General features: G+C 35.6%; 1 protein-coding gene across 3 annotated transcripts; it reads left to right on the top strand.

The window, feature by feature from the left end:
- The first annotated feature begins 654 nt into the window (after positions 1-654).
- On the top strand, positions 655-14,477 carry LOC123907045. Of its 3 annotated transcripts, none has more exons than XM_045957118.1 (2): positions 655-712; positions 12,919-14,477. In XM_045957118.1, exon 2 carries the CDS (start codon positions 13,014-13,016, stop codon positions 14,238-14,240), a length of 1,227 nt encoding a protein of 408 aa, XP_045813074.1. In that variant the 5' UTR covers positions 655-712; positions 12,919-13,013; the 3' UTR covers positions 14,241-14,477. The 3 variants fall into 3 exon arrangements, with proteins under 3 accessions (XP_045813074.1, XP_045813073.1, XP_045813072.1); XM_045957117.1 differs by lacking the exon at positions 655-712 and adding an exon at positions 10,879-11,122 and having other exon boundaries at positions 11,840-14,477; XM_045957116.1 differs by lacking the exon at positions 655-712 and adding an exon at positions 10,879-11,260 and having other exon boundaries at positions 11,840-14,477.
- Positions 14,478-17,343: the final 2,866 nt, after the last annotated feature.

The following is a 17,343-nucleotide window of genomic DNA, read 5'->3' as shown; positions in this document are numbered from 1 at the left end:
CCAAATCTTCCACCAACATAAACATTAAACGAATGAATCCTAAATAATAGAGAGAGGGAACATTTCTCGCTGTACATAGGTTCAGTGTTATCCTTAATTCATTCATTCTACACAATGTTGTCGTTTTCAACCAAACAGCTTCGGAGGTACTATGCTTCTTCTCTCCCTCTTTTTCAACTTCCAAACCCTAATTTCATTTCTTCTTCAACAATGTTATGCCACCAACAAGAAAATCATGATAATCTTGTTTCTTCATTCAATCACTTACAAGTACTCTCAATTACTTAGAGTGAGGAAAAAGATCATGAGGGAGAAGTGGAAAATGAGAGAAATGGTGAGCTTGAGGAAGAAGTCGAAAATGAGAGTGAGGAAAAAAAAGAGAAAAGTAAGAAAGAAAGACTTATTGATCCCGATTCAATGTTAAGGAAGATAAAAAGTCAACTTTTGAAAGAGGGACCTCAAAAAATTTCTTATTATGTGAAGTTACCTTATCCACACATAGGGAAGAACAAAAGTAGTGTCTAGTGAGCGTGAGAAGAAGGTGGTAGAAGGGAAGAGTGAAAATGAAAAAGTAGAAAAAAGTGAGAAAGAAAAAGAAAAAGAGGGAGGAGTTGAAAATGAGAGAAAGGTGGAAGAGAAGAAAAAAGATGATATGCAAGGTTTGTTGATAATGACTCAAATTTGAAGAAAATTAAGAGTAAAATTTTGAAAGATGGAGTAAAATTTCAGAGGAGGTAACAGCTCCAGAAATTTTGTCAGCAAAAAGGATGATCAGAAGAACTGCTTCAACTGTAAGAAGCCAGGACACTTTATTGCTGATTGTCCAGAAATGTCTGCTAAAGACAAAAGCAAAAGATACAGCTCAAAGAAGCAACAATTCAAGAGCAGATTGAAAAAGAGTCTGATGGCTACTTTTGAAGAGCTATCATCTGAGGAAGAAGTTGAGGAAGAAGAAGAGGCAAATCTAGCCCTGATGGCTTCAGCTGACTCAGATGTAGACTCAGACGATGAATCAGAATCAGGATCAGATTCTGAAGTAACTGATGAGGTATTTTCTGACTGCTCTAAATCTCAACTTATAACTGCACTTAACAAGGTTATTGAGAAACATCTCAGAGTGTTGGGTAAACAAAAAGTTTTTCAAGAAAAGCTCAACACTCTGACTGAACAAGCAGAACATTTTCAAGGTCTGTATCAAGAAACTCTGAACAGAGTAAATGACTTTGAAAAGGGTTGTGCTGTTTGTCACAAACCTATTGATGAGCAGGAAATAGCTCTTCAACAGTTTGTGCATCTCAACCTTGGGAAGAGCAAAGCTGCTAATAGAATTTATAATGTTTTAAGACATAGAGGAGAAGGACTTGGCTATGAATATGGTAGAACATATTCAAAGCTAAAGACCTATCCCAAAAAGGTTGGAAAATCTTGGGTTTACTATGTTGTACCTCAGAGTGAAGAAGGAAAGAAATTTGGTACTCTGGAAGATGAGGATAATAATCTGAGAGATTTGGGAAATGACAACTCAGAGGAACCAAGTTCCTCAGGATCTGGGAAGAAAAGCTCAGAAGATAAAAGCTATTCAGAACTTGACAGTATTAGTTCAGATGTTCTGAAAGTTTCAAAATCTGAGGCTTCAACTTCTGGAACCAGAGGAATTCTAGTTCATGAGAAAAGTCAACCTAAAGGCTCAGAAGTTTTTAAAAGAAAGTCAAACCTCAAACCTCAGAGGCAACGTAGGACTAAGGTTATTTATGATTCTAGAGTCAATAGATATAACCAGTCAAATCAATGGACTGGTGATAAATACAAACTCTGGAAGCATAAACAATCCAAGTCCTGGAATAATAACAGAACTCAAACTAAGAAACATTTTCAAAAGAGTTATTATTCCAAACCAAAATCTTTCTCTCACACTCAACAACACAGTAAACATTTGTGGACTAACAAGCGAGGACCCAGAAGATGGGTACCAAAAGCTGAAATTATGTACCATTCAGATTTACCAACTAGGAAAGGATATGTCCTACCTAGTGTGTGGAAACAAGTCTTATGCAAGGGAAGAAGGGCTTATGTCCTAGATCAATGGCTGACAAGTTCTCAAGTTAACAATCAGAACTTGGGAAATGAAGAGGAAGAATACTGGGATGACTTTATCATTAACATTGATGAAGAGTTCCATCGCAATGATTAAAGTTGTTTCTCATACAGCCTGCCACTCAAAGAAATATCATGAAACATTCATGGTATCTGGATAGTGGATGTTCAAGGCATATGACTGGTGACAAACAACTATTTTCCAAGCTGACTATGAAAGAAGGAGGATCTGTTGGCTTTGGAGGTAATCAAAAGGGAAAGATAATAGGTACAGGTACAGTAGGTAATTCTTCCCTATCTATTAATGATGTTTGGTTAGTAGATGGACTCAAACATAACCTATTGAGCATAAGTCAATTTTGCGACAATGGTTATGTAGTTGTCTTTAATAAGGAATCATGTACTGTGTCTAAACAATCTGATAACTCCATGATATTCAAAGGTCTGAGAAAGAACAATGTTTATAAAATTAATCTTTCTGATTTGAATGAACAAAAAGTGATGTGTCTTTTGACCTTGAGTGAAGAAAAATGGATCTGGCATAAGAGGTTAGGCCATGCTAACTGGAGGTTAATCTCTAAGCTTAGCAAGCTTGACCTTGTCAGAGGTTTACCTAAAATTAAATATCACTCAAACACACTTTGTGGTTCATGTCAAAAAGGAAAGATTACAAAATCGTCTTTTAAGCCTAAGAACATTGTCTCTACCTCAAGACCATTGGAACTTCTTCACATTGATCTTTTTGGACCAGTTAATACTGCTTCAATAAATGGAAAGAAGTATGGATTAGTTATTGTCGATGATTACAGTAGATGGACTTGGGTAAAATTCCTAAGAACAAAAGATGAAGCTTATGATGAGTTTAGCATCTTCTGCAAACAAATTCAAAATGAAAAAGGCTACACTATTTTAAAAGTTAGAAGTGATCATGGTGGAGAATTTGAAAATGAACCTTTTGAAAACTTTTGTGAAAAATATGGCATTTTGCATGAATTCTCTTCTCCTAGAACTCCTCAACAAAATGGGGTTGTAGAAAGGAAGAATAGAACTCTGCAAGAAATGGCCAAAACCATGATGCATGAAACTAAAGTAGCAAAGTTTTTATGGGCAGAAGCTGTAAACACAGCATGTTATGTTCAAAATAGAATCTATATCAGATCTAAGTTGAATAAAACTGCTTATGAATTGTTCAAAGGAAGAAAACCTGATATTTCTTATTTTCATCAGTTTGGATGTACATGTTATATCTTAAACAATAAAGTCCATCTAAAGAAATTTGATGCTAGAGGCTATAAGGGTATTTTTATAGGATACTCTGAACGCTCAAAAGCATACAGACTGTATATTTCTGAAACACATACTGTGGAGGAAAGTATGCATGTCAAATTTGATGACAAAGAGCCTGACCAAGTGTCAGAGCTTGTGGAAGGTTTGTCTAGATTTCAGGTATCAGAGGATCAATATTCAGATATTCCTAACTACTCAGAACATCCATTCTCTGAAGTACCTCTGAACACAATAGTTCCTACAGACTCTGAACAACCAAGAACTGAATCATCTGCTGAACCTGATGTTGATGAGTCTGAAGATGATGAGCCCCCAAGAAATACTTTCAAATACAAGTCATCACATCCAGAGGAACTGATATTAGGCAACAAGGATAGTCCAAGGAAGACAAGATCTCAACTGAGAAATGAGGAATCATTAGTTGGTCTTATTTCAATGATGGAACCTTCAAAGATTGATGAAGCTCTGAAGGATGATGCTTGGATTGTAGCAATGCAAGAAGAGCTGAATCAATTTCAAAGGAATGATGTGTGGACTCTAGTGCCCAAACCTTCACACAAGAACATTATTGGAACAAAATGGGTATTCAGAAACAAGCTGAATGAACAAGGTGAAGTGGTAAGGAACAAGGCTAGACTGGTTGCACAAGGTTATAGTCAACAAGAGGGGATTGACTATACTGAAACCTTTGCACCAGTTGCTAGACTTGAAGCAATCAGGTTACTTCTATCTTATGCTGTTAATCATGGAATAACCTTGTATCAGATGGATGTTAAAAGTGCCTTCTTAAATGGTTTCATTTCTGAAGAAGTGTATGTTAAGCAACCTCCTGGTTTTGAAGATGTCTCAAACCCAGAACATGTTTTTAAATTGAAGAAATCACTGTATGGTCTGAAACAAGCTCCAAGAGCTTGGTATGATAGACTCAGTAATTTCCTTCTTGAAAAGGGTTTTGAAAAAGGAAAGGTTGACTGCACACTCTTTAGAAAAACAACCAAAGAAGACATTTTAATCATTCAAATTTATGTTGATGATATTATTTTTGGTTCTACTAATGCTGCTTTGTGCAAGAATTTTTCTAAGATAATGCAGGATGAATTTGAAATGAGCATGATGGGAGAGTTGAAGTTCTTTCTTGGAATTCAAATCAATCAGAAGAAGGAAGGGACTTATGTTCATCAATCAAAATACACTAAAGAACTTCTGAAGAAATTCAATCTAGATGACTGCAAGATAATGAATACTCCTATGCATCCAACTACCAACATGGGCAAGTCAGATGATGAAGGAAAAGTAGATCAAAAGGTCTACAGAGGTATGATTGGTTCCTTACTCTATCTGACAGCCTCTAGACCAGATATTTTATTCAGTGTATGCTTATGTGCAAGATTCCAGTCAGATCCTAGAGAGTCTCATCTTACAGCTGTAAAGAGAATCTTCAGGTATCTGAAAGGAACAACTAATCTTGGACTTCTCTATAAGAAATCCAATGATTATGTGCTAAATGGATTCTGTGATGCTGATTATGCTGGAGATAAAATTGAAAGAAAATCCACAAGTGGCAATTGTCAATTTGTTGGTGAAAACCTTATCTCCTGGGCTAGTAAAAGACAAACTACTATAGCTTTGTCTACAGCAGAAGCAGAATACATTTCAGCAGCTAAGTGTTGCACACAACTACTCTCGTTAAAATATCAGTTAGAAGATTATCAGGTAAGCAGTAACAATATTCCTTTATATTGTGATAACACTGCAGCCATTCATTTATCTAAAAATCCTATTCTACACTCTAGAGCCAAACATATTGAAATTAAACACCATTTTATCAGAGATTATGTTCAGAGAGGCATTATAGATATTAAGTTTGTTGATACTGAAAATCAATGGGCTGATATATTTACTAAAGCTTTATCTGTTGAAAGATTTGATTTTATAAAGAAACATCTGAACATGTTTTCAATCTCTGAATGAAAATTTTTTTTGGCAATTAAAGTGTAAGAGGTTAAGTATATCAGAACTTATGATTCAGATCATCTGAAACACAAGCTCTGAAGTACCTAACCCTGATAGAGATTTTTAAATAACTCAGAGGCCCTGAACTATTTAAGTGGGAAACGTTTAGTATTCACTGCTGAACAGTTGTCCATTAAAATAGCAGTTACCGAGTAAATTTCTGCACGTGGTCTACGTGTGTCAGGTAGTGGGTGGTTAATGATGATTTTTGGTATTCAACTTTCTGTCAATTAGCGCAACTTCCCAAATTTGCTATTTTCGTGTTAACTGTGTGCATTTAAATAAAACTTACACAATACACTTGCACACTATTCACTTTCACAACCTACACTTTCATATTCTCTCTAAACCTCCAACAAACTTTCTTTCTCTCTCGTTAGTTTTCCAAACCTTACCCTAATCTCCAACAATGGCTGGTACTTCATCTTCTTCGTCAAAAAGGATTCCTCCGTTTATTTTCAAGAACCTTCAGATTGTTGGAAACGAGATGGAATTCCCAGAATCTGAACTCACATTTCTGTCAGAAAAGATAGTTGATTTCGAGGGTTTGAAAGCTAATGGTTTCGACGTTAAGCCGTACTTTATCACTCAAGGTTGGGATAAGTACTTCGACATGCTTAACGGTCCTATCTACCCAGATTTGTTGAAGAAATTTTGGATGAAAGCAAAGGTGTTTGATAAGCATGAAGCTAAGAAGGAAGAGCTTGCTGCAATAGAAAGGAATCCTAGTCTGAAGGGTAAAACTAGGAAGGAAATGGGTTTGCTGGATTATACAGGTGTACAGATTAGGTCAAATATCTGTGGGATGAACATGGCACTCTCGCCCATTCATTTAAATGCTCTTCTTGGTCTTCCTAACTCTGGAATAGAGTTAGATGTGTTTGAAAAGGATACTAGATTCAGAGATGATCTTCTGCATCTCATATGCACAGACTTCTCCTTAAAAGGGAAAGTAAAGGGTTTGACTGATGAATGTCGAGTTCTTTTCAAGATCATCATAGCAGCTATCAGTCCAAGGGTTGGTGGGACTGATACAATCTCCTGGACGCATCGTCATCTGCTGTATTTCCTTCTGACAGGAAAGAAGGTAAATCTTGGAGATTACTTCTTTGAAAGGATTTGTGAAGCCATCTTTGCAAGTAAATCTCAGAGGAAAACTACTATAGTTTATCCTAGGCTGTTGTCAGACCTTCTGCATCAAGGTCATGTTGTTCAGAACTTGAAGAAATTTCATCCAGAGCTTGTGGAGAAGAAGTTCACTCCTGAAATTCTTCATGCTAGTTTCCTTACTAAGATGCGCCTTATTGCATCTAAGCCTGTTGCACCTCCACAAGAGCTATCTGTTAGACCTGAAGATCGTATGTATGTAGAAGGCTACCCAGTTATATCTGAAGCTGATGCTGAGCATGTGATTCAGGACTACTTAGAAGTGCTCAGACAAGAAGGTTTGGTTGTTGATAGAAGTATGGTTCCTCCAGCTCCTGTAAACATGTATAACCCTAAGAGGAAACCAAAGAGAAAGGCTGAAGCTCAAGCTGATCTTCCTAAGCCAGATCTTCTGGTTCAGAAGAAGATTAAGGTAGAAAAAGCTATGGTTGAGCAAAGGACTAAGAGGAAGCATGAAGAATCTGCTACCAAGGCTGCTGAAGGAGTTTCAAAAGAGCCTATTATTATTGAGGAAGATAGTTCAGACAGTTCTTCTGAAGGATCTACGTCAGAAGATAAGACTGAATCTGATGAGGAGACTCTTGCTGCTAGTTTGAGGAAAAGACCTGCTTCTATTTCCAAAGATAAAGGTAAATCTTCTAAGTATGTCTTCAATGAAAATGAGATTGGAATAGGTTACACCAAACCTCTCAGAACTATTTTACCAACCTCTGATATTCCAACCTCTGATAACCCCTTATCTGAACTAGAAAAACATTTGAGCCCTGACCCTCTTAATAATCACCCTCCTTCTCATGAAACTCAACACAAATCTAGCTCACCTCCTAAATCTCAATCACCTCAACCTCAACCTAACATTCCACCATCTGAACCTCAACCAGATATTCCTGTCACTGAACCAAACTCCCCTATCAAACAACCTTCTCCACAAAAATCTCCTAACCCAACTCCTGAACAAATTGCTCCTGAACCAACACCTGACCATAAATCTCCTGAACCATCTCCTGAACATATCTACCCTGAATCCACTTCTGATATCTCATCATCTGAACCAACCCCTGAACCCCATCCTAATCCAAGTACTGAACATGCTTCTCCTGAGCGTATTCATACTTGTGCCCCCAAGCCTTCAGAGGCAGAAGTTGTTATTATTGACAACCCTGCCAATGAAACACCCAACCTATCTACCATTCCCAATCCTTCACCATCATCATCCAACCCTTTTGGTAATCTATCCGCTCAGATTCATGAAGACTTAGTTAGATTATCTCTGCTTAAGGACAGGTTTCTAGTTTGTCCTTCTGATGTGGACTTGGAAGTTTCTAGCATTAAGGCAAGGCTTTGCAATGCTTTGGATAGTGCTGCTGAAGAAATTAAGGCTGTTGTTGGTAAGAGGGACTTGGATATGATAAGCTTCTTGAAGGATAGTATGGCTCGGGCTGAATTGAAAAGGTTAACCATGTTTAATCATGCTGGATTTGAACTTGCTAGGCTGGAAGAAATTGCTGCTGTTGAACACCGTCTGAATGCCTTCAAAGTCATCTGGATAGACTCCAAGCTGTTTCAGAATCTTGAAGCTCAGAGGTCTGAGTCTGAAAGGTTAGAAGAAGCTGCTGCTAGAGTTGCCGAGTTGGCAAATGAGCTACATAATGAGGATGTCACAGAAGAGGATGTACTGAATGTGCTGAACCAGGATGATGTCCTGATGATTGATTACCCAGAGGAAGGTGAACCCTCTGATAAAGGCAAGGCACCTTTGGTTGAAGAACAAGTGCCTATGGTTGAAGATCAAGCTCCTGTCGTGGCTGATCAATTGCAGATACTTCAAGAAGCCCTGAGGGAACAGCAAGAAGGTTTAGAACGTCAAAGAGCTGCTCAAGAGACATTGGAAACCAAGGTGGATGGTTTAGTTTCCAATGTGGGATCCTTGAATGATAAATTCGACCAACTCCTAGCCTTTCTTAAGAAACCCTAGGATTCTCTGCACTTGTTTTAAGCTTTATTTTTATCTTCTGAACACTTTATCTGGTTTATCTATTTTAAGTTGTTTTGTTTATGTTTTGCTTGCTTACTTCTTTCTTGTTCACTTGATATTTATATTGTCTTGATAAATAAGAACATAAGAACACAAGATGCTTTTTTAAACGGAAATTTTTTTTAATGCTCTAACCATGTTGAGTACTTTGGTAAAAAGAAAAAGAAAAAGACAACCTAATCCTAATCAGATGGATAAAACTCAGAAGAAATCTCTGATTTCTCCTCAGCATCCTCTGATGAAATTTCTATGGGATCTGGGTTTTGTTCTTGTTCTTCTTCTTCTTGTTCCTCCTCTGGAACATAGCTAGCCAAGAACTCAACATAGTCAGCATCATCTTCATTCTCTTCAGCTTCAGAATCTGATGAGATGATTATTATCTCCGCATCTTGTGGTTTCTTGTTATCTTCTTTATCTTTCTCCTCGTCTTCGCGTTTCTCTTCGCTCTTCTTTCTCTTAAACTCAGCGATGCGTAAACTGAATCTTTTCATTATTCCTACCTTCTCTTGCTTCACTTGTTTATTCTTGTTTTTACGTGAAGCAGGCATGTTAACTTGTTCCTTTTTATAAACCTTTGAGCGCGTTGGTTTTCGTTTTTGAAATTAATTCACCTTTGTAACAACCACTCTTCTTTCTTTGACTGTCTTGGTTATATAACTTTGTTTTACTTTTTGATAATGACAAAAGGGGGAGTAGTTACGCATTAATTGATATACTCCAAAACTGAAACCACGCCTTTTATCTCGCTTTTATCTGTTAAGTTATAAGTTGTTACTTTTAAGTTGTTTTACGTATTTCAAGGTGGAGACTAAGTTAGTTGAAACTGAAATAAATTTCATAAGTAAGGATAAGTTAAGAGTGCAATTTTAACTTAGCCTTATGAGACTTAGGGGGAGAGCTTGCAAACCTCTCACTCTGAAGAAAGATATGAAACTTGTTTTATTTCAGATTATCTTAATCTTATACTAAATTAAAATATCATGGATATAACTTAAAGTTTTGGCTTTAAGGAGTATCAATCTTAGGGGGAGCTTGCAAACCTCATAAACCTAAGAGAAACATGATAAGTTAATTTAACAACAATTGTCAATTAATACTGATGTTTGTCATCATCAAAAAGGGGGAGATTGTTGGAACAAAATTGATTTAAAAATGTTTGCCCCTAAATCTATAAAGGTTTTGATGATAACAAAGTATTGATTAACAATTGGAAGGACTAAAAATTTATTTTGAGTGCGCAGATATAAGCATCATATAAGCTCTGAGTGAAGTTCAGACGATGTAAATTCAGAAGTTCACAAGCGCTCAGAAGATGTTGGACTTCAGAAGTTACAACATTCAGAGGATGAAGACTTCAGAACTTCTTGTCTGTCTACAAGCTTCATCAACCTCTGAAGATCTCTTTGAAAGCTGTGAAGATTCTCTTTGTTAGTCAACTCTTCTACCAATGAAGAAAAGGACCTTTCAAGCCTGATCAGTTCAGCTACCTCTGTTTTGTCTGTCCTAACTTGAGAACGTGGGTCTTCAGTTTTGTTAGCTGAATAAGGAAAGTCTTCTCTGCAGTAGTCAAAGTAACTGAAACTCTTTCTTAGTTTTGGATACAACCAAACTGCATCAAGACAGACTGCTTGAAGACAAAAGGTTATCAACTCCAACGGCTCCTTTTGCAACGACTCTTTTCTAGTGGTATATATACTAGAAGATTCAGCTACAACAAGAAGAACAATTATTAAGATTTGAACGTGCGCTGAACAAACTCTGAACTCTGTGATATACAAGCTCTGAACCTCTGTCAAGTGTTTTTGCACTTTAGCCAAATACTCTGTACTACTTTGTATTTGCTCACTTTAGGTTCATCTAAGAGCATTTGTATATTTTTATATACTTTACTATTTACTTGAGGAAACTTAAGCTTGTGTGCTTAAGTGTGAAACTTAAGCTTGTGTGCTTAAGTGTGAAGTCTTAAGCTTGTGTGCTTGAGCATTGTTGAGAAGTCTCTTGCTTGTGTGCTTGAGCAGGTGTAATCTTGTGTGATTATAGTGAACTCCCTTGGAAGTGCAAGGGGACTGGACTACTCTCGTTTTGTGAGAGGAACCAGTATAAATTGCTTGTGTGCTCTCTCTCTCTCTCTCTTTATCTTGTTATTTTTTGTGTTACTTTTCCGCTGCTAACGTAGTTGAGTTAAGAACTTGAAAAAGTTTTAACTTAGCTAAAACACAATTCAACCCCCCCCCTTCTTGTGTTTTCACACCTTCATATATTTGTTACGGTTGTCTTGGAAATATTGTTTGGTTAGGAGTTTACAAATTGTACTACACTTGCTCCAGCCAAGTAATAAAGTCAATTATTGTCAATTAAAGTGTTTCTTTAGACTGTGGAGTTGTAAACACAACAAGCACAAGCATGACACTTATATTGCTGTCCCCGTTAGAGATGGTTAGTATTTCTATTTACATGTCTTATTGAATAGATCTTTAATACTTGTAGGAAGCTTGAGTCTAAGAATCATTTTGGTGGAGTGATCTGGTAAATTTTAATACAACAACTTTGGTAGGTTTTATATCAGGAATTAATAATGGCATTACGGAGAAACTTTTCGCTACTATAGAAAGTGAATTGGGACAGTGCTGGTTTAAGTGAAACTTTGACTTTGTGATTTCTCAAGTAAGTTATCAATATTTTTTGCCACCTGCTTTGTGTTTTCGACCTTTTGCATGGTAACTGTATTGATCACATGTCCTTTATAGCAATTAGTTTACTGACCCAAAGTTATATGGTATTTTGGTTAACTGTGCGAATTAAAATCTTTGCATTGTATGTAGTTTTTATAAACTAATTATTCTGGTGTTTATCGGCATCAATTTAATTTACATCTAGATAATGTCTGAACTTAAAATCCAATCTATGTGGACTGGAATTTGGCATCTGTTACAAAGTGTTCTTAATGCTTGTTGAATCTGAATCTCAATATTTGTTGGATCCACGAGTCGCTAAATTTCTTTTTTCTTTGTAATACTTGTACTTCTGCGTAATAATAATTTTAATCTTACAAAACTTAACTATTTTTGAATGATAAACTTAAGATTTAATATCCAACGACTTGAATTGTACACAACAGGTACAAGCTTGGATCTACATAATTACTGATTTTGCAGTTTTGGATGAGTATTTATCTTTATTTTTGGTGAATATTATTTATGGAACATGTATTTATGGTACAAGATTAGATGTATGCTATTCTAGAACATGTATTCCAGGGCCCTTCTCCTTCATATACAGCCGTGTCATTCTGAGATGAATGCTGATTTTGCACCCTCATGCATAAAATTCATGTCATGGTTGCACACATGAACTGCGACGAGATTGGGGACAAAGTTCAAGTACGATGTGCCGCCAAGACTTCAGTGTGCAACAAACCTGCGGTCAGACAGAGTAATTAGGCGGTGGATTCACCACCACCGAGTCATCCTTTTGTTCACCATCTTCTCCCAATAGTACATTTGAACTTGAATCCCAATATGAAGAAGCCCATTTTTCTTTCCATTGCTTCTACACGTGTCTGATTAACTATTATTAACTACTATACTCATATATGTTAACTCCCTATAACCCAAATCTTCCACCAACATAAACATTAAACGAATGAATCCTAAATAATAGAGAGAGGGAACATTTCTCGCTGTACATAGGTTCAGTGTTATCCTTAATTCATTCATTCTACACAATGTTGTCGTTTTCAACCAAACAGCTTCGGAGGTACTATGCTTCTTCTCTCCCTCTTTTTCAACTTCCAAACCCTAATTTCATTTCTTCTTCAACAATGTTATGCCACCAACAAGAAAATCATGATAATCTTGTTTCTTCATTCAATCACTTACAAGTACTCTCAATTACTTAGAGTGAGGAAAAAGATCATGAGGGAGAAGTGGAAAATGAGAGAAATGGTGAGCTTGAGGAAGAAGTCGAAAATGAGAGTGAGGAAAAAAAAGAGAAAAGTAAGAAAGAAAGACTTATTGATCCCGATTCAATGTTAAGGAAGATAAAAAGTCAACTTTTGAAAGAGGGACCTCAAAAAATTTCTTATTATGTGAAGTTACCTTATCCACACATAGGGAAGAACAAAAGTAGTGTCTAGTGAGCGTGAGAAGAAGGTGGTAGAAGGGAAGAGTGAAAATGAAAAAGTAGAAAAAAGTGAGAAAGAAAAAGAAAAAGAGGGAGGAGTTGAAAATGAGAGAAAGGTGGAAGAGAAGAAAAAAGATGATATGCAAGGTTTGTTGATAATGACTCAAATTTGAAGAAAATTAAGAGTAAAATTTTGAAAGATGGAGAAAATTCTCAAGTAGTTCTACCTCATGAGAAGCTACCCTACCCTCACAAAAAGAAGAGTAAGAGAAAAGATATCAACTTTAAGAAGTTCATGGAGATGTTTAATAGCCTTCAAGTCACAATTCCGTTTATGGAAGCTTTGGAGCAAATGCCTATGTATGCCAAGTTCATGAAGGAGTTGTTGACTAAGAAGAGGAAGCCTAAAGAGGATGAAACCGTGTTGTTGATGGAAGAGTGTAGTTCAACTCTTCAAAGAAAACTCCCACGAAAGAAGGAAGATATCAGTAGTTTCACTATACCTTGTTTTGTTGGGAATTTACATGTTGGCAGAGCATTTTGTGACTTAGGAGCAAGCATCAACTTGATGCCCCGCTCTATGATGAAAAAGATACCCGGTATCGTAGCTAAACCCACGAAAATGCAGTTATCTCTTGCGGATCGGTCCATCACGTACCCCTATGGAATCTTACAAGATGTTTTGGTAAGAGTGGCCGAATTTGTCTTTCTAGTGGATTTTGTAATTCTAGATATGGAAGAAAACTACGAAGTGCCTCTATTATTGGGAAGACCCTTTCTAGCAACCATTAGAGCTCTAATTGATGTGGAGATGGGTGATTTAATGTTGAGGCTCAATGATGAGCAAGTTAACTTCAATATCTTTGAAGGTATAAGAAATCAAGATGCGGCTCCACAATGCTTTAAAGTGGATGTCATTGAAGATGAGATCGAGAACTCAAAGAAAGAAGCAAGAAAGTCAATTTCTCTGGATTTGAAAGCACTCCCTCCTAATTGGAAATATGTATTTTTGGGAGATGTTTGTAAGCAACTTGTGATCATTAGTAGCTTGCTCACTCCTTTGGAAGAAGAGAAAATTTTGAAATATTTGAAAAAGGATGATGGTGTCATGAGTTGGGATTTGAATGGTGTAATTCCCGCCTTTTGCTTGCACAAGATGAAGAATGAAGAGGATTCCAATTCGGTGGTCCCACCTCAAGAGCTCCCGACTACAACATTGGAAGACTTGGTGAAGAAAGAAGTGATGAAGATATTTGAAATTGGTTTGATGAGTATTATTTTCGATAGCTTTCAGGTAAATTCGGTTCATGTAGGTCCAAAAAGGGAAGTTAGTATGGAAGAATCCAAGGAAGCTCCTAAAAGGCTAAAGAAGAAGAAAAGAAAAAAATGGAAGCACAAGTGGATAAAGTTTGTCAGTCATCCGGTCATCGAAAAATTGTTGCTTTGTGATCGCAATGTGACCCCATTGAAGAAGGAGGAAAAGAGGAGACGGGGGAAATCAAATTTGGAGTATCCTACCTAACTTGTTTAATAGAGCAATTGTTTGATACTCAGGTGCTGAGCCAGAAGAGTAGAAAATCTATATGTCTAGTAGTTGTTCTGTTTCATCAATGTCAAATATTGTTTGGTTTTTAGAATAAACTTTCACTATGGTCTATGTTTTGGAATAATGTACTCTTGTAGATTCTGTCATGTCCCACTAACTTCTTTTTTTTTTGACACAGTCCCAATAACTATTGAGAAACTTAACTAAACAACTATTCCACTTTCTTACTGAATTTTGATCATTCTTGTACTTTCATAATGGATAGTCAGTGAGCATTAGGTAGCTTCATCTGGAGGGCTATGTACTATGTTCAATTATTGCATTAACCATAAGAGACTACTTGTGTGTTTGTTCATCTTATTGTGTTCTAAGACTTTTAATTATAACATTCTTTACATCCAATGATTGTCTATGTATAACTTAATCTAATGGTTGTGGTTGACTTGACAGACATGGTTCATAACAGTCAGGGCCGGCGCAACACAATATGAGACCTAAAACGAATTTCGAAAAGAGGTCTTTGGCTCTTGGGTCGCCCTTGAAAACAGTTTTACTTACCATCTGAAATTCCCCCAAACTTTGACACCAAATATTATCGTTTCACATTTCTGCATATCCCCTTTAAAGTTCAGGGAAGGACTACTTAACAGTCACAAATAATTTTCTTGGTATTTATTAACTTGTCAGCTCTAAGTTTCTTATCAGGGCTCCGCACATTAGAACCAACTCCTTAAATTCCAAAAGAACACTATCACAAATTATGCCAAGCTTCCCACATAGGATTCTACCAAATGCCAGTCTACATATATTGGATTTGAAGTTCAAACATTATCTACCAAAACGCTTAATTTGAGGAGTGTCGGTGTTTCCTAGGTCAACACGATATTATGATTCTTGATCTACCATTAAAGAAGAATACTTTTTGGGAAATGATATGAACTTTTCTACCGGAAAATTAAAAGAATAAATTGATCCAATAAAAGAGATTTGAAAAACTTAAATTCGTTTTTGTTTTATGATTTCCTTTCCATATTTTAAGAAAGTCATGATTTTCACTCTAAATGCATAATAAAATATATTAAATATATTAATAAATTACTTTTCTTTCAAATATTTGTATTCTTTCTACAATTCTCTTATAAATATACTTATTTTCAAACAAAGATTATTCACTTTCAAAGAAAATATTAATCGAAGGTACAATGTCTCTATTTACAGAAAAACTTCTCTTGATGTTTGTATTGTCGTTGCTATCAGTGCACAATGTAACTAGTGCTTATTTCAAGACGACTGTGACTATTACTAACTCTTTGTCAGGAAATTTGGACTTAAACGTTCATTGCAAATCTGCGGATGATGATCTCGGACCTCATCTTCTTCATCAAGGTCAGAGTTATGATTGGAGTTTTGGAAATAAGTTTTTTGGAGGAACATTATTCTTTTGTACCGTTCAATGGAATAATGAGATACATAGATTTGATGCATATGATCAAGATAACGATCTTTTAAAATGTTATAAAAGTAATTGTATTTGGCTTATAAAACAATCTGGACCTTGTAAGGTACACCCTGAGGAAAAGCATGATGAATGCTTTCCGTGGAAAAATTGACTAGGCATGTGTTAATTTTTTTTTTTTAGTTAATAAATGTTGTGCATGGGGGCTTTGAGAAACCAATGTATTTATCTATTTGAAATCTTAATGGAATTTCTCATTATGAAAAGTTTTTTATGTTTTTAGTTTACTCTTTGAGAGTATTTCTGGTGTTCTTTGTACTCTGATTTGATCTTTTATATATTATATTTACCATTCAAAAAACTAAAGAATTGCTATATACCGCAAATACGAACTGTGTATAGGATCGTAGGTAAAGAAATATGAAAAATATGGCTCTTCCATAAGTTTTCAATCAAAAGAATTTCATTTCTTTTATACTAAACCTAAAATAAACGTATGTCCTTTTCTACCAAAAAACCAAAAGAATAGGTCGGTCAAACAAAGAATATTTTACCAACTTAATTTCGAATTTGAATCCTCTCTAATTTTTTCTCATGTTTCTTAATCTAAGGGTTGGTAAAATGAGAGAAAACATTAAAAAGAGAGAATCAACCATTGGATTAAGCAAAAGGAAAGAAAACATGAGAAAAAATTGGAGAGAATTCCAAATCCCATAATTTCCTCTTTGTTTTATGATATATTCACCATCCTTGCAACAAGTTAACAATTTTCCTTCCAAAGACATTATATTTTAGGGTTAAATATGTTTTTGGTCCTATAATTTCACAGAATTTTCGTTTTAGTCCATGAAGTTTGTTTTCACACTTTTTAGTCCCCAAAATTTCAGCAGCCAATGGTTTTAGTCCCTGCCGTCTACATGGGTCTAACGGAGGATGACGTGGAACTGCCACATGTATTTTTTATTTTTTTGCTTGCCATGTCACCAATCAATTTTTAATTTTTTTTTTCCAAAATTTGTTAATTTTTTTTTTCAATTTTTTGAATTAATAATTAAATTGAGAAAAAGATAAATTAAATTAAACAAATTGTTAAAAGACCATAAACGCATAATAGAATTTTTCTTAATAATTTGTTTAATCTAATTCTTCTTTTTCTCAATTTAATTATTAATTCAAAAATTTGTTTTTCTGAATTTAATTATTAATTATAAAATAAAAAAAAACTGAAAAAAATTAGAATGAGGAAAAAGATCATGAGGGAGAAGTGGAAAATGAGATAAATGGCGAGCTTGAGGAAGAAGTCGAAAATGAGAGTGAGGAAAAAAAAGAGAAAAGTAAGAAAGAAAGACTTATTGATCCCGATTCAATGTTAAGGAAGATAAAAAGTCAACTTTTGAAAGAGGGACCTCAAAAAATTCCTTATTATGTGAAGTTACCAGATGCAGTTACCTATGGAATCTGATGGATAATTTTCGCAAGTGAACGAATTACCACGTAGTAATAAAAATATCAATCCACAGGGATTGTGTGATTAAACTAGTCTAATAGTGTTCATAAACATTATGCAAGAAATACACATAAATTGGGGGTATGTTGAGTGATGAATTGTTAGAAAACGTGCTT

The sequence above is a fragment of the Trifolium pratense genome, linkage group LG2 (assembly GCF_020283565.1).
Source record: "Trifolium pratense cultivar HEN17-A07 linkage group LG2, ARS_RC_1.1, whole genome shotgun sequence".
NCBI classification, from domain to species: Eukaryota; Viridiplantae; Streptophyta; class Magnoliopsida; order Fabales; family Fabaceae; genus Trifolium; species Trifolium pratense.
This window is presented reverse-complemented; position numbering and strand designations above follow the sequence as displayed.

Excerpts from the sequence above, each read along its gene's own strand:
- LOC123907045 (XM_045957118.1), top strand. The coding sequence starts at position 13,014 with ATGGAGATGTTTAATAGCCTTCAAGTCACAATTCCGTTTATGGAAGCT.